This window comes from Phasianus colchicus, chromosome Z (genome assembly GCF_987193195.1).
Source record: "Phasianus colchicus chromosome Z, bPhaCol1.hap1.1, whole genome shotgun sequence".
NCBI lineage: Eukaryota > Metazoa > Chordata > Aves > Galliformes > Phasianidae > Phasianus > Phasianus colchicus.
Window position 1 is genome coordinate 44,785,373 of NC_143476.1, and position 20,081 is coordinate 44,805,453.

General features: G+C 55.1%; 1 protein-coding gene across 3 annotated transcripts; it reads right to left on the minus strand.

Annotated features, from left to right (window-relative positions):
* Positions 1–5,175: 5,175 nt before the first annotated feature.
* LOC149912929 (adenylate cyclase type 10-like) lies at positions 5,176–20,076 on the minus strand. 3 transcript variants are annotated; one of them, XM_090132533.1, is made up of 23 exons: positions 17,757–20,076; positions 17,401–17,505; positions 17,270–17,308; positions 16,651–16,794; positions 15,857–16,062; positions 15,509–15,602; positions 15,263–15,351; positions 14,564–14,755; positions 14,237–14,358; positions 13,559–13,635; positions 13,115–13,301; positions 12,122–12,174; positions 11,762–11,915; positions 10,894–11,086; positions 10,530–10,616; positions 9,910–10,193; positions 9,371–9,504; positions 8,587–8,709; positions 7,718–7,972; positions 6,937–7,472; positions 6,608–6,715; positions 6,263–6,441; positions 5,176–5,838 (listed from the first exon to the last, which is right to left on the minus strand). In XM_090132533.1, the coding sequence occupies exons 1-23, from the start codon at positions 17,905–17,907 to the stop codon at positions 5,652–5,654; spliced, it is 3,699 nt and encodes a 1,232-aa protein (XP_089988659.1). In that variant the 5' UTR covers positions 17,908–20,076; the 3' UTR covers positions 5,176–5,651. The 3 variants fall into 3 exon arrangements, with proteins under 3 accessions (XP_089988659.1, XP_089988658.1, XP_089988660.1); XM_090132532.1 differs by having other exon boundaries at positions 6,263–6,715; XM_090132534.1 differs by lacking the exons at positions 15,509–15,602; positions 16,651–16,794; positions 17,270–17,308; positions 17,401–17,505; positions 17,757–20,076 and having other exon boundaries at positions 6,263–6,715; positions 15,857–15,944.
* Between the last annotated feature and the right edge of the window lie 5 nt (positions 20,077–20,081).

Below are 20,081 nucleotides of genomic sequence, written 5' to 3' on the forward strand. Positions count from 1 at the left end.
GGAGGAGGTCTCTGACTGTCTCCACCTGAATCGCTGGGGGTGCTTTCTGAGTAGCATCCCAGACTTCCAGATCAGGGCGTAAAATGCCCAGAGGATAACTGGTCTGGCTATTAAAGGCAGATGTAAAGAAGGCATTGAGGACCTCAGCCTTCTCCTTGTCCTCAGTGGCCACATTCCCTGCTGCATCACGTAAAGGATGAGAATTATCCTTGGTTCTTCTTTTGCCATTGATATATTTATAAAAGGATTTTTTGTTGTCTTTTACTGCAGTGGCCAATCTGAGTTCAAGTTGGGCTTTTGCCTTCCTAACTTCCTCCCTGCATACCTTAGCTACTTCCTTGTAATCTTCCCAACTAGCCTGTCCCTTCTTCCAGAGGACACAGACTCTCTTTTTCTCCCTGAGTCTCAACAGTAGTTCCCGGCTCATCCACACCGGTCGTCTACCGCTGCGGCTCGCCTTACGGCACTCAGGGACAACCTGTTCTTGCGCCTTTAAGATCTCCGTCTTGAGAAGCGTCCAGGCTTCCTGGACCTCTTTGCCCTTAAGAAGTGACTCCCGTGCTACAAGCGCCCTGAACAGATCAAAGTCTGCCCTCTGGAAGTTCAAGAAAGTAGTTTTGCTGGTCACTCTCTTGACGCCTCCAAGAATAGAGAATTCTACAGTTCTATGGTCGCGCTGCCCAAGACGGTCCCCAGCCTTCACTTCTCCCACCAGTCCTTCTCTGTTAGCGAAGATCAGGTCTAGCAGGGCCCCACCCCCGGTAGGCTCTCCTACCAGTTGCATAAGGAAGCTATCCTCCACGCACTCTAAAAACCTCCTGGACTGCTTCCTCTGTGCTGTATTATACTTCCAACATATGTCAGGGAAGTTGAAGTCTCCCGTGAGAACAAGTGCTGGTGATCGCGTGACTTCCGCGAGCTGCTCATAGAAAGCTTCATCCAACTCTTCATCCTGGTTAGGCGGTCTATAGCAGACCCCCACCAAGATGTCGCCACTACAGGCCTTCCCCCTGATCCTTACCCATAGACACTCAACTCTGTCCTTACGAAGCCCAAGCTCTTCAACATCAAAACAGTCTTTGATATAAAGGGCCACACCACCACCCTTCTTTCCTCATCTATCCCTTCTGAAGAGCTTGTAACCATCTATCACAGCACTCCAGTCATGGGAGTGGTCCCACCATGTTTCAGTAATAGCAACAAGGTCACAATTCGCCTGACTCACAATCACTTCCAACTCATCCTTCTTGTTGCTCATGCTGCGTGCATTGGTATAGATACCCTTCAGTCGAGTCGTCTGCCTCCCCCCCAGCTTACTCATCGTTCCCTTAGGCTCATCTCTTGCGGGTCCCGTTCCCCCTTCATAGCTAGTTGAAAGCTCTTTCTATAAGCCCCGCTAGCTCTTGCGCTAGTATTCGTTGCCCCCCTAGAGATAGGCGGGTTCCACGGACAGACAACAGGCCAGGGGCCGAGTAAACGGCCCCATCATCAAAGAATCCAAAGTTTCTGGCTCGACACCAGCCTCCGAGCCAATTATTCATTGCTCGTATTTTCCAGTCCCGCTCGGTGTCCCTTACTGCCCCCCCTGAAGGTGTAGAGCAGAAGATCACTTCAGCTCCCGCTCCTTGAACTAAACGCCCTAAACCCCTGAAATCTTTTTTCATAGTTCATAGATTTGTCTGAGCGATTTCATCACTGCCCACCTGAACTACGAGCAATGGGAAGTAGTCTGATGACCTAACCAGCTTAGGGAGTTTCCCGGTTATGTCCCTGACCTGAGCCCCAGGAAGGCAGCACACTTCCCAACGGACTGGGTCAGGTCTGCATATGGGGCCCTCCGTTCCTCTGAGGAGGGAGCCACCCTCGCCCTTCCCCTCTTGTTCACACCCACGCTTTATCACAGCATTAGAGAACCACAGAACGGCTTGGGCTGGAGGGGACCTTAAAGGCCGCCGAGCCCGTAAGGCTGCCCCTCTGCTCTGCTCTCGTGGGGCCCCATCCAGAGTACCGCATCCAGCTCCGGGGCCTCAGCACAGGAGGGACATGCAGCTGTCTGAGCAGGCCCAGAGGAGGGCCACGAAGGCGATCAGAGGGCTGCAGCTCCTCCTCTACGAGGACAGGCTGCACTGAGCAAAGACGAGCTGCCTTCAGCCTCGTCTACGAAGGCTGTGCTGAAAGCGCTGCCTCCTGATTATTTCCTGGAGACTGCAAGAGCCACACAGAGCACAGCAACGCTGGCTGACAGAGCAAACACCGTCTTTCAACAGTTAACACCATCAGCCAGGCACTGTCACCAGCACTGACCAAGAGCCTGCACGCTGTGCTTGTAAACATCTGCCCCGGCGGAGGTCCCCGACCGTCACTGACACACTGCTAAACACACCATCCGCCCCTCGCCGCGCTGCGTCCGCCGCCTGCCGCGCACAGACGCTCACTGACACCGACGGCCGGCAACGAGCGCCGCTTCCTCCCCGTCGCGGGCTCCGATTGGCTGAGCCGCAGCGCGCGGGAGCGGCCGCCGGGAGCCGGCCGTTGGAGCCGCGGCTCTCCTCACGGATCGCCGCTCCCGGAGCCCGGAGCCCGGAGCCCGGAGCCCGGAGCCCGGAGCCCGGAGCCCGGAGCCCGGGCCGCCCCTCAGGAGACCGCGGCGGCAGCCGGTGCTGTCCGGGCAGCACCCAGAGGGAAGCCGCGGCACAACGGGAGCGAGTGCTGAGGGCAGCTCCGCCGGAGGTGTGCGGGAGAACGGGACCGGGACAGGGAGAGGAGCCCTGCGCGGCCCCAAGCGTTGGAAATACCGCGTAGTTTATCAGGACGGTACCTCTGATCAAGCGGATTTTATTCGCAGCTGCAATGGCGGGCCTCCTGCAAGCAGCAGAGCACCCAGAAAACAGCGTTACATCTTCTGTGCCCCGTTGCCCGACGCCTGTCTCCTCCCCCGGTTCCTCACTGGCTGCGTACTGCAGGTTCCCAATCTTCCCGACGCTTCACTAAACGTGCAAACACTGCACAAACATAAATCTCCGCTGGCTAAGCGTAAATCTCTAATTAATTAGCTAACTTCCGGCCCTCACTCCACACTCGGTCATTGTTTCTGGATATCTGCTTGTCCTGCCTTGCATAGAGAGGAGCTCAGAAGGAGGACAGGGAGGATCTTGTGCCTGCCTGTCGCATCCCAACCTTCTCACAGAGTGAGACAGTCCGGCCTTGCGTAGGGGCCCTGGCTTCTTTGACGTTTGTTAAATCTGTTTTTCTTTTGCTGGGGGCTTCTTGTCCTAACAGAACAACCCTACAGTATGTTTTCATATCTCTAACGCTATACCCACGTTGTTTGGAACCTTTCACAACTGTTGCAGTTTTGCAAGAAAGAATTAATCACATAATTCAGCAACTATGTTTCTAAAACATGTTGCCAACGCATACGGTATTTCATACAGTATTTCTACTTTTTAGACCAACTATTTCTAAGGATAAGTTACAGAATACAAACACACTGTGTTCTACTTCTTCAAACCAACTGCCCTTTTTAATATCTAATGCAGAAATTACACTCCATTCCCACAATTCCCCCCTCCCCCTGTACCATCAGTACAGTATCCCTCTGTAGTAGCAGGACTCCTGCTACTACAGTCAAAGAAGTTAGCTGTTACCCACCAGAACAGTGACTCGAACTCTGCAGCAATTTGATTTCTCACCTTAAGTTCATCAGGGACACCTCTAGGCACTCCAGTTGAATGTATATATATATTCATATAGTGTTATCTAATGAGACCCTGAAGCCCTTTTATTCCTACGGGGTGTATCCATGAAAAGGCTGGGTTATTACGATAAGGATGACTGACATTCCTCCCCCACGCCGAGTCTCACTTCTTTTATGCATGCGTGGTATTTTAGGGGTTGTTTGGTGGTCTTTCTGATGAAGGTCGTCTTTTTCACTTTGAGCAGCTCTTTGAGCAGCTTAGCTTTTTCCATGTCTGAGGAAGCCAGTTCTCCTTGACCTGTCTCTTCCTGCGTTATGTACCCCTTCTTCTTAGTTTTCACATCCCATAGAGCCGAGTTCAGCTCTACCTGTGCCTTGGCTTTCCTAATCTCATTTCTACACATGCGGACAACGTCCCTATATTCTTTCCAGGCTACACAACCCTGCTTCCACTTTCTGTACGTTTCCCTCTTTTCCCTCAGCTTAAGCTGCAGGTACTTGCTCAGCCATGTCGGTCAGCCACCTCCTCTGCTCCGTTTCTTCTGTTCGGGGATTGAGAGCTCTTGTGCTCTCAGAAAGGTGTCCTGACAGAGCGGCCAGCTCTGTTCTGTGCCCATGCCCTCAAGGATGCTTTCCCAGGAGATCCCGCCCAGCAGTTCCTTGATCAGCCAGAAGTTTGCCCTCCTGAAGCTCAGGGCCCTGATTCTACTTTTTGCCAGGCCTGCATTCCTCCAGATCACAAACTCCACCACAGCATGGTCATTACAGTTCAGGCTGCCTGCAGTCTTAACCTCTCTAATGCTCTCCTCTACTCTGGCGAGCACCAGGTCCAGTAAGGCTTCACCTCGGCTCGGTCTGTCTAGTACCTGGACAAGGAAGTCGTCCTCGACAGACTCCAGGAATCTCCTGCATTGTCTGCCACCCTCCATGCCGCTATGCCAGAAGATATCCAGGTAGTTGAAATCCCCAATCAGGACAGGAGCCCACGAGCATGACACCTCCTGCAGCTGAAGCAAGAAGGCCTCGTCAACAGGCTCCCCCTGATCAGGTGGCCTGTAGCAGACCCCAACCACTAGATGCAGATGCCCCTTACTGGATTGATCCCTGATTTTCACCCATAAGCTCTCAACCTGGTCATGGCTGTTACTCGGACACAGCTCTTCACAATCTATCCACTTCCTAACATAGAGGGCAATTCCACTGATCAAAGACAGACCCCAGGTATAAGCGTGGCTACTCTTCATCACTCTTGCTTCTCTGTAGTGCGAGCTCAAATGCTATCTCACTGGCAAAATCCCAGAGATGTATTTAAATGAATTCCAGAGGATGCTTTTCTATTCTGAAAGGCAAACCCACTCATAGCTTGGCTTTTCCTGAGTGACAAAACCTGTGTTTAGAAAGACATATTTTTTCTAGAAAGCACATGAAAATTAGATGTTTTTACATTTTCCAGATCTCAAGAATGGACATAACGAACATAAGGAAGCAAACATTTTATTAAGATAGAGTAGGTAAAGGAGAGTTGTTGTCCAGTGTGAGAGTTTGCAGATGCGTCGTAGCTCTTGGTGGTTGTTTGGTGGTTTTTTTGATGAAGGCTGATGTCTTCCTCGCTGTGTGCTCTTTGATGTGGGTCCGGTCGGAGGACACTTGGCTGGCTTTGGCTGGTTGTCTTACTGGCTACGACTTCTTCCTCCAATCTGTTGCTTCCTTGTTAATGTGTGGTGTTCTGCCCTAGCCAGCTGTCTTGCACTCCGTTGCAGACATCGGGTAGTTGTTACTTGGTAGATGTTACTTGGAGAAACAGGAGGCCCGCTATGTGCACTAACTGTCCAAGTCTGTAGTAAAGCATCTGTTATCGGCAGCCAAAAGCTGGATTGGCAAGGTCAGATCTGTAGCTGCCGATCCAGCACCCCATGAAGGCACACAGCTTTTAACTTCACTTGTTTTCCTTAATTCAAGGGTTGTCCAATGTTGTCCAGTCTGCTGCCAGGTAGGAGTGCATCTTCCTGTTCGTGTTAGCCTTCATGAGTGCTGCCAGGCGGGAGAACCTCCGTCCAGCAGATGTGCTCTCCTGGCTGTAGAGGTCCTCGAGCAAGGAGAGGCACCTGCTCTGCTGAAGCAGCCTGGCTTGCTTCTTCCTCCTGCCACACAAGAGAAACCGTTGGGCCCAGAGGCATGGCTGTGGAGCACTGAGTCAGACAGGGCAAGGGAAAGCAGGGTGGCAGGGCTGGACGGCTACACTGCTGGAGGAAGGGAGCTGATGCCAGGAGGGCAGCCGGGATGAAGGGGGCAAAGGAAGAAGTGCTGCTGGCACTGTGGCTCTAGAGGTGCATCCCTCAGCACAAGCTGCTTTTTACCCAAAGGTGTGCATTCTTCTCCCATGCTGCGCACAGGAGACAGCGTGAGGCTGCACCATCCGTGGCTCTACCCACACATCACGCCTGAACGCCTCAGTCCTGTTAAGGCTTGGCAATGGGCTGAAAGCTGGGCAGGCCTGGGCCTGGATGCGTGGGATCAGGTACAAAATGGCTCTTCCTCTCCCGTGTTGTCCCTTCTGCTGCTTACCAAGCCTCCTGTGGAAGGGAGGACGCTCTGCCTGTGGCCTGAGGAGCCCGCTGCAACCTTTCCCACAGAGACTTGACAAAGGCCCCGGCACGGGTCTGTGGGAACTGCTTTTCCAGCAGGCTTAGCGCCTGCCTGCTCATTTTCCTGGCCAGCTTCACACATCCCATGTTGCTGCAGACCTGCACAGGAAGAGGGAGGCATGCAGATGTAGAGGACTTGCCCAAGTCCTGCAGACTCTGCAGAAATGGACAGGGGACAGGCTGTGGCAGGAATATTCCCTGCCAGCAGGGAAAGCATCTGGCTGCATGCCTCCGGACACCCTTCCGCTTTTTCCTGCTTCTTTACCTCTCCTTTGAGGCTGAAGAAGGTGGCCTCCTCAAAGCGGTCGATGGCATACCCTTTTTTCTCTAGGGAGCTCCTCAGGACCTCTGCTTCGTTCAGCTTCATGATGGCCTTCAAACAAGCAACACAAACAGCAGGTGAGCATTGGTGCAGAGCCCCTGGCCAGCCCCATCCTTCCCTGTTGCCTCCTGCAGCATCTGCTGTAGCAGGGCCCGTGTTCCTCTCGGTCATGCCTGCCCTAACACAATCCTGTGGGCTCAGAGCAAGGGAGAGGGAGCCCTCAGCCCTCCTCCATGCTAATGCAGCTCGTGCTGGCAAGCAGGGTAACTCACCATGGAGCTGTTGGAGACGTGCAGGTAGGCAGCTGCAGATTCCAGCAGGTAGTAGAAGGCTTGGGAATCACTGCTCACTGCCGCGTAGTGGCGAGCCAGGGGCACAAGCACCGCTTCGGCGATGGCTTCACACTGGCAGGACCACTGGCCACTGTCCTTGGCCTGCAGTGTTGTCTGCTTGCCCTCTGCCAGAATCCCCTCTGCAGGGACGGTCCTAGCCCTCCGCAGGTGTTCTCCAGCAACTACCAAGGCCTCCCAGCTGCTCCAGTTGTCCTTCTCAGCAGAGCCCTGGCAGCTCCCCTGCTCCTGGGGGCTGGAGATGCCGAAGCGGTGGAAGGCCACAAAGTCCCCTCCGTGGCACCTCTGGCATTTGTGTGCGTGCCTCTCCAGGAAGGCGGCACACTCACGGTGAATGTTTATCTTCTGCCTCGTGGGCCACAGCTCATACGTTGCCTCCCACAGCAGTGGGTTGCAGAAGGCCAGGATGTCAGACTGCTGCTGCATGGTCTCCCTGCTCACAGAGGACCTCTCCACCCCTGCAAGACAAGGAGTGCTGGCCTCAGACAAAGCTGGGGCCAGACCTCAAGGCTGCCCCAGCTGGGACAAAGGCAACACTTTGGCATGTGCTGCTGCTGCCTGAGCCCGGCCTGTGCTCTGCCCGCAAGCACAGTGGCAGAGGCTCTTGCAACAGCCAGTGAGAACTTCCCTCTGCATGAAGCTAGGTGAGCAAGGCCCTGTGGAGTCACAGTGCTCCTGGGCCCATGCTGCAGCCATCACTTACCGCTTCCTGACTGCCCAGAGGTGGGCAGCCTCTTGGTAGCACCTCGCTTGTCTTCTGGCTTCTCGATGTTCTCCAGTCGCTTCAGGATGTTGTCCTCCACCAGCATGTCCAGCAGTGAATTAATCTCATGCATTTTACTACTGGGAACAATGTGAGCCAGCTGCTGGGTGGTAAACACCGGCCCTATGATGGCTGCAAACTTCAGAATCATCTGCTTCTTCAGACTGATCCGATCCAGCTCAGCCAGCATAATGTCTGTCAAGAAGAAGCAACACGTCTCTGTCTTGCCTGTCCCTGAGCTGAGGTTGGAGAAGCCGGACAGTTTCTCCAGAGGAAATGGGAAAGGCTTTGGCCTCCTTTCTGCAGGATGGAACCTGCTGGGCAACTAGAGCCCAGGGTCAGTATCGTCAAGATGGCTCTGCTCCTCTCACAGTCACAGGCCATGGGAGTCAGGGAAAGCAGAGACACTCAGACAATCAGTTTCCAATCAATGATGCAGAGGGCACGACCCAGCAGGTATGTGTGTCCCACCGTGCGACCTACTCGATCTGCACTGGGTTTATGCCCAGCAGTGCACACAGGAGCACAGAACATTCCCGCCAGCCCAGAGCTGGACTCAGAGTTCCCCCACCCATGATGTGCAGCTCACTGTTCGGCTCAAAGCTGGTCTACTGCCCACAGGGGAAAACCACAGCCCGTAAGAGCGCAGGACTCTTCTTGCTTGGGCTGGAGTCACCTTCCTGGCAGAGCCCCGAGGCTGAGAGGGCAGCCCTGCAGCACGCAGGTGCCCAGCCTCTCCCTTACCTGCACCCCAGGAAAGGAAGCTGGGGCACAGCCACAAACCGGACAGGAGCCGCTCCGCTCCTCACCTTTCAAGGCCACTGGCAGCATGGGGTTCTCCAGGCTCACGTCTGGTCTGAGGGTACAGATCCTTTCGCTGTCATTCCCGGTACCCGAGCTCGAGGCAGCTGTGACAGCGGGTGATGCCTTGGCTGCAGAAGATGGGAAGAGCAGGGGAAACATGAATAAGGTGCTACAAGTCGTACCTGTCATGGTCAGGCGCATTGCCTGGCCTGCACTGAACAGGGCCAGCAAGCAGGGCATGCCAGTTGATTCCCACTGCAAGCTTGCATTTGCACTGCCCCCCCAGCTCTCTTCTGTCTTCACACCAGCTTCAGACCAAATGCCCTTCAGTCAAAACTTCTGGGCTTCTCAGATGGAGAATGAATGTTGCGCGACAGAATGCGGTGGTGATGCTGCCTTCAACAGCACTACCTCCAGAGTCAGGGAAGTTGCCACTGATGCTCCAGAAGGCAAAGCCCGTGCAGGCTGCCCCTAAGCAATGGTGCTCTGCTTGGCATTGCTCTTGCAGTGGCATTCCCACCGTGCTCTTCAGTTCCCAAGGCCCTTGTGAGGACTTGAGGTTTTGAAGCAGTTTCCCACTCCCCCAGATTGGCTTTGCTCTCACAGGAGCTGAGCTGATGGTTGTCACGGGAGCAGCAAGGTGTGCAGCAGCCCACACCTCTGCCATGGCAAATTCTGCCCTGCTGCAGGGTCAGCCTCTGCCCAGAGTTACTGGGGAGACACAGGGCACGGCTGTGCAGGAGAGGATGCGCCACAGCGAACAGCGGATTGGCAACAAAGGGTGCTTACCAATCAAGTTCTGCCAGTTGTCCTGCCCTTCATCTGGCCTCCTGGTGTGCAACAAGAGCATGTTGTTGCATTGCAGGTAGCGCAGCAGTTCCTCACAGTAAGATGGGATGCCAGAGCTTCTCTGGATCAGGAACCTGGGCAGGAGCACAAGCAACACCAAGGAAGTAAGGTGCAGCACAGTTTGGATGGGTGGTGAGTCACTCAGACCTCGCAGGCTGACCAGCCTCTTCAACATGGAGAAACCTGGCTTCTGGAAGGGGCTTGTGTGTCTGGCCCCTCCCAGACGTACAGCGTTCCTGGGAGTCCATCAGGAAAGGCTGATGGACAATGCCCAAAGCACAGAACAGCAAACCACGGCAACAGCGAAGGGCTGACACCATCCAGACTCTGCTGCTCGTGGCAGTTGCCCATTCTTAGCTCACACCTGCTATGGCCAGGCTTAAGGAAAGACCCATCAACTCCTTTTCAACAGGGTGATTCCCAGCTGTGGTCAGCATAAGTGCAACCCCTACGGAAGAGCTCCCCAGACTTGGGCTTACCTTGCTAGCTCCCTGGAGATGCTGCTCACTCCAAGGTCCTGGCAGGCTTTCTGCACCACAGCTGAAGCTTTCAGCCCTTCCAGACGAACGCAAGTGGTTCTCTCGGATGTTGTTCTGTCAGCGGCAGCTTTGAAAATGCTCTCTGTTCTGTCCTTGACTGGAGCTAAGCTCATGACCATGAAGACCATGACACTTTGGAGCATTGGCCACATGATAGACCAGGACACAGGGTCGAGGAAGTGGGCGTTGTCGATGAAAAATATGCCAAATTTCCCTCCAAGCACCTAAAAAACAGGTGGTTCTGAGTGGAATCCAGTGGATTCTTGAGCGTCTTCCAGGGAGGACACATAGCCTTTCTCGCTCTCACGACAAGGGGATATTCAGAAGCCTCTCCTCAGCCACCTCCCTCTCCAGGAGTTTACCAACTTTGTTGTGCGAGACTGTAAAGTCGTCTCTAACATCAGTTTCGCAGCAGAAGGAGAGAAATTTGCCGGGCAGAGTTTCTGGAGGGCTGTGACCCAGGCGAATCGTCCCCTCAGGCAGCCTCCAGCCTGCAGTGGAGCCTGCACCCGGCACGATTGTTTGCCTCCTGTGAGGCCGGAGGAAGGAGACCTGCTCACCTTCTGTAGCATTTGCGTACAAGTCAGGTGGAACGCACTGGCCCGTTCAGTGGAACACATCTTGGAAACTTTGTCTGTGATGGGAAACTGTCCAGGAAAGACAGAGAGGAACATTGCTGCAGGTCTGGGCACACCTATCTCCCAGAGCAAGACTGCAGAGCAAAATGCCTCTGCTTTTGCATGTGGCCAGCACCAGCCCCCCTTCAATGGCATTTGCAGGGTGCTGAACAAAACACGGGGGGGGGGGGGGGGGGGGAAGTGCATGGCACAGGAGCACCCCATGCACAGGGGCACAGGAATCAGACAGCACTGAGCTGAGCCACTCCCAGCAGAGCATCCAAGCAAGACGGCCTCTCACTCTCACCTTAACTGAGAAAACACTGTTTAGCAGGCAATAGCTGCTCTCTTCTATTGTGTCTTGGAATATGGTCTGCAGAGCGCGCTGCCTCTCACTGGAAGTTTTAGCGTCCTGGAGACCCAGCGCCCTGGCCACGAGCAGACAGATGCCAGAGAAGGGCTGCTTCACGTTGTCCTCTGTCAGTTCCACAGTGATGACCCTGCGGTGCAAAAGCAGAAGACACTGAGATCCAGAATTGCCTCCTGGTAGCGCAAGCTTGCCCAGACAGCAGTGCTCAGTGGTTGAGCCGCCTTGTTCTTTCTGCAGAGGAAAGTGGGACTCTTCAGCCACACATCTCCAAGTGCTTCCTGGAGAGGACCAAGCTTTCCCCTCATCGTACAAGAAAGAGTCCCGAGGGGCGGCTGCAGGCCAATCACTGGGGGGGCTGACCGCGGCCCCTGCACCTCCACAGCCCCAGCCCAGGTCACACACTGCATGCCCTGCAGGGGCCCTCATTGGGTGAAGAAGGAAGGCCTCAGCAGGCGGCAGGTCTACGTCTGCCGCCCGGCCTGCAGCAGGGCTCTTCTGCCCCAGTGCTCCTTCTGGAAAACAGAGGGCAAGCAGTGCTTCTGAGACGGGCCACCTTGCTTCCTCTCAGCTCCACAGCTGAAGCTCTTTCCGTCTCTTTGTGCTTGGCCCAGGGACAAAGGAGAAAAGCACTGGCTCTCAAAGCCAGCTTGGACTCTCCGAGAAAGCGGGTGCTGCTTGGGAAGGTTTGCAGTAGGCTTTTTTGGGAGGCTGCAGCGCAAGGGCTGGCACCCGAACTGCAGTGTTCCACAAACACCAGCGGATGGGCAGGGGAGGGGTGCCAAAGCGACAGCTCCAAAGTGCTTACCTGTGCTTAGCAGCCCGGTCTAAAACGGCCAGCTTGGCAAGTAAGTGGCTCTTTCCAGAGCCTGGAATGCCCACGAATGCCACGGTGTGTGGTTCTTCCAAAACATCATAGGCCTCCAAGCAGCAGTCAAAGATTTCGATCTCCTCCTCCCGACCTGTGCAGACCCACAAGAGAATCAGCTGCTGCAGCGTGCTGAAAAGCGGGGAGCCCCTCCAGTTCTCTCCCCTACCCCGCAGCAGACAGGGAGGGAGCGAGGAAGCGGCTGCGTGGGGCTCAGCTGCGTGTCAGGGCAGCACACAGCACAGCCCCTGGCACTGGGCAAAGGGAAGCAATTGGGCTTCAGATGAGTTCTTCACCTACCCAGCAAGGGACCGTAGTGTGACCTCTCCTTGGCAAGGCCCATGTCATATTGGCTAGAAGGGGGAGAAAACAAAAGTCACTTACTTAGTCAGAAACCGCTGCACGCAGAGCCTGCTGTGGAGGGGTGGAGACCCCCCTCTCGAGCAGCATGTTACCCAGAGCATGTTCCCCTGGCCAACGCTCCAGGTGACACACTAGGACAAGTCTCAAGCATAAAGAAACCCAGCAGCCACGGCAGGACAGCCGAAGCTAACAAAAGTCCCTTGCCGGAGGCAACAACCAAAGAAATCCAAGATGAGGAAAGAAGCCAGGCTACGATGCTGGCTGGCTGGCTGACTGCTTTGCTAGCCTGGACAAGCAAAACAAGCCTCTTGGAAAGGAGGACCTGTGTCTCTTAGTGGCTTGGGATGCCCAAGCTGCTGGCACCTTTGGCTCAAGTCTTGTAGTGGTTTCCAAGAGACAGTAGCATTCGTGTTCAAAAGGCCCTCCAATGAGGAGGTCAAAGCTGGGCCCAGAGGAACAGCAGAGGACTGAGCAGGAAGGCAGGAGGAGGCAGAGCATGCCAGCAGCCCACCTTTCCCAGTGGAACACGACTGACCCAAAGCTTCCTGCTGGGAAGCAGATGGGGAAAAAACCCCACCCCATGCAGCAGAATGACCGCTGGCTTAGTCTTACACGTGGTGGAACAAAGCACAACAGTGCAAGCCCAGAGGAAAGCTGCTCGGACAAAGCCCACAAGGCTAGCCTGTGCCTCCAAAAACAGGCTAGCCTTCCCCATCCCAGTGCCATCACTTCCACTCTCTTAGCAGCAAGAGGCACAAGGGCAGAGAGGCAGAAAGCAGACCCACACTAGAGTCTCCGATCTTCTCAGCCACAGGCAAGGGAGGTCTGTGGGAGACCAGCCTGGTCTCGCTGCAGAACTCCTCTCTGTTGGCCAAGGTTGTACCCTTGAAGCCCCTCTCCCCTCACTTGCACAGCTCAGAGAACACTTACTGCTCAGTGATCCCCAGGTATTGATAGATGGTGACGGGATCGGTAACACCTTTCATGTCTCTCTTTGGCAACTCTTTGAAGCAGTAGCTGGGCAGGCGAGAGGCTGCATACGTCTCTGCGTCACAGGACACCATCCCTGGGTAGGCCATCATCATGCGGGCGGCTAAATTCACCTTAAAGCCAAGGACTGCCACAGAGAAAGCATACGTCAGCGCAGTTGGGAAACCTTCAAGGCCAAGGGCAACCTCCCCTCCCAGGCACAAGCCAACCCAACTGCCGGGTAAGCGAACCCAAAGGGAACCGCACGTCTCTGAGCCCATCCTCCTGCCTCAAGGCCCCAACGGGCTGCAGTGTGTCCTTGCCTCAGCCCATCCGCCTTGTCCAGACCAACGTGCTGAAGCAGACCCATGCCAGCCTCACGTTCCTAAGACAAAGGAGCCTTACCTGTGTGTTCAAACCTCTCGGGATGGCCAGTGAGGCCGCAGAACGCCGTCCCGCTGCTGACCCCGACAGAAGCTCGCCTGGCACACAGAAAGAGTGACGTGCATTCAGCAGCAGCCCTGCTGCAGTCCCACTCGCCCTGTTCCATCCCTTCCCACCTCTCCCCTCCCCGGCACCGGGATCACACAATCCAGCATGGGTCGTGAGGACTTAGAGAGCTTGGGGTGCAAAACGCCCCGGTGGCAAGGGATGTAGGTAGGGCACATGCAAAACCATTTGGACCCTTCCCCCGAGGCCTGATGGCTGCAACCTGCGTCAGGTCACAGACTCTTCTCCTTAGCAAGGAGGCAAGCAAGTGCTGCCTGCACACCACCCACAGTGGCAGTGACTGGAGGTCACTGGAGGGACTGGGCTCAGGCCTTGTTCCTGGCCCCATTGCCCAGAAGAGCCTGCCTCTGGCACTGAGGAGCTCTGTGCCCTGGTGAGGGCTCGCTCCAGCACAGTGACTGGCAGGCAGCACCTGGGGGCTGTGCCTGGCTGCCGTGGTCTAACCTGCCACCTCTGAGATGCTGCCTCCTTCCAGCCAGGGGCAAAGCAGGACAAGCCAGGGGGCATGTCTCTTGCTCATCAGTCCCCTCGTGCCATCCCAGGCAGCACACACACCCCATCACATGCACTCACTGGAGTTTTCTCAGCTCCGTGGAGGCCTTGTGGAGGATCTGCATAGCACATTCCAAGGCGTGGGTGCTCTCACAGGCCAACTTTTCTCCAGGAAATCCAAACACGCAGAGGAAGGTGCAGCCCTGCAAAGAAGAGGTGCAGTACGCCTTGCTTTACAATACTGGTGGCCAGCAGCTGATGCATTCTGCCACAGGCACCAGGGAGACCAGTGGAGCTTCAGGTCAGCCCACAGCCACAGATCCCAGCAGCAGGCAGAGCTGCTTCTCATTCCCCTGCTGCCAAACAGACAGAGGCATCCCGGGGATAGGATGGCTATCATGCACTCACTTTGTCAAACAGAAGAGTTTTGTTGATTTCACCCTTGTGAGGGTTGATGATTTCTGAAATCATACTGCTGCTATCACTGAGGCTGCTGCTGAGCTCCACTGTGCTGATCTTGTCAGCAAACTGCAGCTGGACAAAAAGGCTGGTGACCGGCCGTAGCTCAGAGCACAGCTCCAGTGGCACGTCCTGATAAAGCTGCAAGAGAAGAGCACAACAGCTTTGCCAGCCTGCTCTCCCGGGGGCTTCTCTGGGCCCACAACAGACACCAAGGGACAGCAGGCGTGCTGGCAACGCCAGGTACTACTGGAGGATGGCAAAGTCCTCCCAGGTACCGAGTCCTGGCACAAAGCTACTCTGGCAACACTCTGTCCTGTGACACGTGCGGGCACAAGGGGAGGCTCTTTGCCATCCTTAGGCACCTGAGCGGGATCTTGTCCCCCTTGCTCCCTCCCCCATGCCTGTGCAACCTCCAAAACAACAGCCATGCAGAAGACAGGCAAGGCCGCCTCCCACCACCCCTGTCTCTCAGAGGAGCAGCACAAACGGACAGCTTCCGGGCACGTCTGGCCCCAGCAGCCCTGGCATCTCTTTTCCTCAGGCTCCCGCCTCAGACTGCACTTTCTTTTGGCTGCCTGTTCTCCCGAGAGCTCCACACCATCTCCTGCCCTCCCTACACGCAGCCGCCAGCAGTAGTGGCCGTACCTTCTGGAGAACAGCTGTTGATATGTGCTTCTCCAGCCTCGCTTCCACTTCAGGATTACCAGAGCTCATAAGAACCGGTCTTCGGAGGCCTAGGGAAAGGAAACGCAGGCCGTCACTGGCACGGTAGGATGCAGGGGCTTGGGAAGCTGCACACAGCAAAGGAAAGGTTCTCCTGCACTTGCTCCCGCTCCTGTCTGAAGCAGGCAGGAGCCACCTTTCCAGCCAGTCACAGGACAAGCAACTCACCCATCCCTTCCAAATGCCAGTCCCCTCTGTATAAGTTCAGCTGGTCTACAGCATATTGGTAGTCTTCGTGAGCTAAGTGACTCATTCCCACAACCTGAAGACACACAGGAGGAAAGGAATGCCACTGGCCTCCCTGGAAGCCCCAGGGCACTCGGCCTGCCCCTCCACTCTCTCTTCCCAGAGAAGGGCAAGCCCACCTCCCTGGACTTTCAGCTGAGGTGCAAGGCCAACAGCTTCAGCTCTCTGCCTACGCTTATGGTTAGGGCAGTAGTCACGTTCAGCCTCTCAGCCGCCTCCCCACCCAGGTGCGGGTCTTCCAAAGGGCTCGAGGCCACACCATTCACCCACCTTCATGGCCCGACTGCCAGCAATAGACTTGACCCTGATTCTTTGCTGCTCACACAGCTCCCAGCAGGTCTGTGACAGCACAATTTCATAGGCAGCCGAAAGGTTTTGGGCCTCGATAACTTCATCCAGGGCCTGGCTGCAGATGAAGAAGTAGTGACGATCCCCGCCTCTGACGGATATGAAGGAGAGAATCCCGGCGGAGATCCCTGGGGGGAGAGAGAGACCAGCAGCGTTAACACAGGGAACCTTTGGAACTCGGTGGCCTCCAGCTGCACAGAAGCTCAGCGGACGCCCAGCCTGGAGACAGGCACCAGGGAGGGGAAGGGCCTCGTGCATCCTTCTCAGGGCCATACCGACACAGGTCCCAGAAACGGGCGTCTAAAGAGGGGCAAACAAAGTCAACACTGACAGTGCGTTGGCACTGCCGGGCGTCTGAGCCAGCAGCCTACAGGCTAGCCCAGCAGAGCAGCAGCTTTGAGCAGCGTCTGCTCTGTTTACGTGAAGGCAGGTTGCCTTATCCAAGGGGCAGGCAAGACAGGGGCACGTCTAGGGACCGGGTGTGGGATCTACCTCCCAGTGGGGTCAGACGCTGGGGCCCCCACAGACGGAGCGGGCTGTGCTCTGGGACCCTCACTGGGAGCGACGGGCCTGTGCTACAGCTGACGCGAGGCAGGCAGGGAAGGAGCCCTGACATCCCCTGCCCTCGCTACCTCCTGCTTGCCCTGCAAATGCTGGCAGGGGAGGCTATCCCTCGGCTCTGGAGAGTACCGGGGCTGACCCATCTGTGCCCGTACCTATCTTCAGGTGGAGCTTGAGACCCATGTGTGTGTCATGAGTGCCGTACTTCTCCTGGATTTTCCTGGAGCACTGCAGTGCCAAGTTGATGGCCGTAGGCAGGTGAGGCTGTGCTGCTCTCCACAGCACCAGCACAGCATCCCCTGGGGAAAGGCAAGGGAAGGTGAAGGCTCTCCCGAGGGCTGACTCTCCCCGAGTTGTGCCCAGCCGCAGGGACAGCAGCAAACAGCTGGCCAGTGTGCCGAGGAAGATGGGACCGTGGGAGGGCATCATCCTGAAGGACCTCCGGGGCAGCCTGGCCTCAGGGACCCCTCCCATCTGCCGGGCCAGCTACAGCGACCTCCAGGGCAGCAGAGCAAGAGGGTGGGTGGTGGGGGGCAGCAGTGAGGCCGCCACCCCCCACCGCCCCGCCAGTGCCCCTCAGCACTCAAAGACAGGGCTCCCTCCCCCCCACCGCTTCTCCCATGTCTCAGCGCTCCTGTAGAAGCCCTGCTCAAAGCTGGAGACAAAGCAGTTCCCCTTTGCTCTCCACAAATAGCAGGGTGGAATCCAGGAGGCTCCCACGGGAGATGCTGCGCATCAGCAGGACGCTGACTCTGCCTCCTCCTAAGGACACACCTGCAAACTTCAGGATGTCTCCTCCAAAAGCCAGCACCTCTGCAGACAGATAGAGGGAAAAGCAGAGTTAATGGGACGCCTTCTTCCAGGAGCCTTGGGGATGCCCGACAGCCCAGCAGCACGGCTCTTACCCTCCAGAATGTCACCCATGTAGGCGTTGAGGACATGCGCCAGCTCCTCAGCTCCTCTCTCTGGTCCACTCTGCTGGATACACTTCTCTGCCAAGGCAGTGAAACCTGCCGGAAGGACACCCACAGATCAGGACGCGTCTGCATGCACCTGCAGCTCCCCCCTTCCCCAGCCCCGGCTCAGCACTCGTCACAGCCATGGCTGACGGCCCGGGAGAAGCCGCCCGCTCTTTGGGCAGCACGGCAGGAGGCCTGCGCAGTGACGACAAGATGGCCAGCCTGTCTTGGGGCAGGGCTCCCGAGGGCCTGGAGCGTCCCAAGGGCTCGTGTCTGCGGGGGCTCCGCCGTGCCCAGCCCACCTGAGACATCCGCCAGGAGCAGCACTCCCTCAAGCATCTTGGGGTAACCAATGTCCTCCATGAACTCCTTACGGAGAAGGAGATTGGGAAGGAACACCGCCTTCTTCCCCAGATCTGAGTAGTAGCACTTCCTCTCCCAAGCAGAAGCCATTGTCAGCGCCCTGTGGTACCCGGGGTACCTCAGAACAAGACGACCCTGTCCCGCTGCAAGGGAGGAGGACGCGACGCCCACCGCTCAGGCGGCAAAGTGAGCCCAGGGCCGCGGACGGTCGGCTGGCCCTCTGCTGCGGTGACACCACAATCGCCGGGCAGTGATGTCATCGCCAACCTCACAAAGAGCTGCCCTCCGGCAGCGCAGTGGGCTGCCAGCACTGTGCTCCGTAGCCCGCGGAGCAGCCTCCGCCGTGACCCAGGCTTCCCCCTTGACGCCGAGCCACGGCCTCCCAGGCCTCCCTTACTCGAATCGCTTGAGGATTCAAGAATTTCTCTGGTTGTGTAGTGATGCGGACACTGCACAATTACAGGCAGGAAAAGGAAAACTCTGGAGCTCGAGGCGATAGCTGATTGCCATTATCCTTGCACGCTTTCCTATGTAGTTCTTTTAACCTTATGCATCGGATGAAGTAGGCATTCTGCAGCTGTACTCCTCATCCGAGGCTGAACAACATCATTTTTGTAGTCGCTGCTCAACTCGAAAGATAAGGAGAGCTCCCCTTACAGAATGACTGCTGCTGGACCTCCAGCATCAACCCTGTGCCTAAGGAAACTTCCAGAATAAAGGTTTTAAAAAAGGTTTTGATTTCATACTTCATGTGCTCGCGTTTTCAGAAATCTATTGCTTACAGGTTGATTTTAACCTAGTGGGGAGAAAGTCACTTAATTTTCTAAATAATCATTTTCTAAAACATTTTCCACGTTTGCTTTTCTTAGACGTTGCCTACACCTGTTTGTGCTTCCAACCACAACTCAGGCAGCCTTAGTTGTTTACTACGAGGTAACTTCCATTCCCAAGACGCAGTATGCATTTTCTCCTCAGTTCTGCCTGCTGTTTTTCCCTTGCTTTCTCACTACCTCTGGTGCCTTCACAAAGGACCTGTGGTTTCATTCTGTTGGGCATGAAGAAAGGTGTTAAAAAAAAAAACCCTTCTTACTGCTTAACTCTTCAGGGCGGTCAGAGTACTGGAGAGGATTCTCCTAGACATCAGTTTGAATAAACAGATGTACAAAAGTGCCCTCCTGTGTTTCCTTTCCGTCTGCTACGAGAGTCTTTAAAAACGCTTAAGAAATTTCTCATGGCACACAGAGTGTTAACACTGTATTCTTAAGTCTAAGCACGCACACAAATATCAACAGTTGGAATCAGAAAGAACACAGAGATGTTCTGAAAATATGTTCAGGAAGCAGGCTTGTATGCCGCTATCACATTTTGCACTGCAAAACAAGGTGTTCAAGTAGTTGTAGGGTTTGTTGGTCACTTGTCCTTCATTGTACCACTCAGCACTCCTACTTTTGTATCTCACTTGGACTATAAGGCAAGAGAACATCAGCAGAAGAGAGCAACAAATCTAAACAGGTGGAGAACTCCCACTTTTCACATTTTCTGAAGCATTTGGTCCATTTTCTGAAGCAGTAACTGTGAAAACAGCTATAAAGCAAGGTTTTATGTTCAAAGAAAAACCTGAAGAAGTAGTTAGCATGAGCATTTTGCATGCAGGTATCGTCCTTGTTTTGTCAGCTGAATGGCATTACTCTCGTGTGAAAGAATTGCCCTGCTGAAGAAAGGAAGACTTGAGGGTTCAGGTCCTGAAACGCTGCTGCGCTTTGCTATGATTTCTCAGAGGAGGGAGGGTCTACTGCTTTCTATTTTTTTGGATCTGCCAGCATGCAGTACTCTACTTGTGTGCAGAATGGGGCAGCCTGTGTAGCACTATGTACCACTGCTTCTTGTCTTTCTTGTACCATTTTTCACAGAAATGTTTTAGGCAGTCTAATTTAGCCTCTTACTTACTGTTCCCCACACGCACGGAGACAACAAGGATGCATTTCCTTGGCCTTTCTCAGGGGGTACTTTTACTTTATCTCATGACTCTGCGCTCTGCAGCTACCTATATGGGCAGTCTCCAAAAAATAAGAACCCCTCCTATCCCTTCTGCCATGATGGTAAGTTTTCTGATAGCTTGGATTCTTATGACAATTCTCTTCCTATTTGTTTTGTTTTGTTTATGTTTTCTCCTCCTCTAGTATCACGTTTATAAGCAAAGTTCTGCTCCACTTTTTTATAAAGGTCACAGGGTTATCTCTGGACACAAGTCCGTGACAGAGGGA